This window comes from Musa acuminata, chromosome BXJ1-8 (assembly GCF_036884655.1).
Source record: "Musa acuminata AAA Group cultivar baxijiao chromosome BXJ1-8, Cavendish_Baxijiao_AAA, whole genome shotgun sequence".
In the NCBI taxonomy this organism is placed as follows: domain Eukaryota; kingdom Viridiplantae; phylum Streptophyta; class Magnoliopsida; order Zingiberales; family Musaceae; genus Musa; species Musa acuminata.
Genome location: NC_088334.1, coordinates 45,760,991 through 45,762,068, shown reverse-complemented (window position 1 = coordinate 45,762,068; position 1,078 = coordinate 45,760,991). Strand labels below are relative to the sequence as shown.

General features: G+C 58.7%; 1 protein-coding gene across 1 annotated transcript; it reads left to right on the top strand.

Annotated features, from left to right (window-relative positions):
• Positions 1 to 465, top strand: LOC103996537 (uncharacterized). The gene has a single exon (XM_065194287.1). The coding sequence runs from the start codon at positions 1 to 3 to the stop codon at positions 463 to 465; it is 465 nt and encodes a 154-aa protein (XP_065050359.1).
• The last annotated feature ends 613 nt before the right edge of the window (positions 466 to 1,078 follow it).

The window sequence follows — 1,078 nt, the reverse complement described above, 5'->3', positions numbered from 1 at the left end:
ATGGCGCTGTATGAAACCTCTGACGCTCTGATGTGCAGGGCGTTCCCCATAACTCTGAGAGGACCAGCCCGCACGTGGTACAACGACCTGAGGACCGGGACGATCGCCTCATTCGACCAGCTCGCCAGAGACTTCGAGCTCAACTTCCTGGCCAGCGCACGCCCGAAACCGTCCGTTGCCTTGCTTCTCGGACTATACCAGAGGGAGGATGAGTCCCTCTCCCACTTTGTGAACCATTTTGCAACGCAGATCCGGGGATTATGCGATGCTCACCCCTCTCTGTTGATGCAAGCGTTCATGGCAAGACTGCGACCTTCCCGATTCTTCTGGTCCCTCGTTGAGAGACCCCCCACCGCGGTACGTGAGATGCTTCAGCGGGCGAACCAGTTTGTTGCGGTTGAGGCTTGGATGGCCGGAAAGCAGGAAGAGCACACGAGGGTCAGATCGGAGCCGACTCGCGGGTAGCAGCCTGCCGCGACTAGGCACAGGCTGGACCGATCTGACCCGCCCGCTCTGAGGCCTCCTCTGCCCCCTCTGGGCGCATCCCGAACTGAGATATTTCTCCAGATAAAGGAGAGAGGGTTGCTCAGGGCTCCCGTCCCAATGAAAAACCCGCAAGAGCTCGTCGACCAGTCCAAGTATTGTCGCTTTCACAAGTAAAGCGGGCACGACACCGAAGACTACCGCGAACTGAAACGGCAGATCGAGGAGCTTGTCCGTAAGGGTCACCTCAGTCGGTACATCCGACAGAACAAGGAGCCCTCACCTTGCCCGGAGGGCCCCGTGGAGTGCCACATCGGTGTCATCACTGGAGGACCGGCAGTTGGGGGAACCAGTATGTCCTGGAGGAAGGCATACTCCCGTTCCGCCAGGACTGACGCTCCCCAACGCGGCCCCGACCCTAAGGTTGCATTCCCTCCCAAGGACACCAAGTGACCGGAGCATGACGATGCGCTTGTGATAATGGCTCGAATCGCTAATGCCCAGGTGAGGAGAATCATGATCGACACGGGGAGCTCAGCCGACGTGCTCTATCTGGATGCCTTCCAGAAGTTGGGGTTAACCAAAGAATCCCTGA

What these genes read in the sequence shown, in the direction of transcription:
- LOC103996537 (XM_065194287.1), top strand. Translation starts at nt 1, where the DNA reads ATGGCGCTGTATGAAACCTCTGACGCTCTGATGTGCAGGGCGTTCCCC.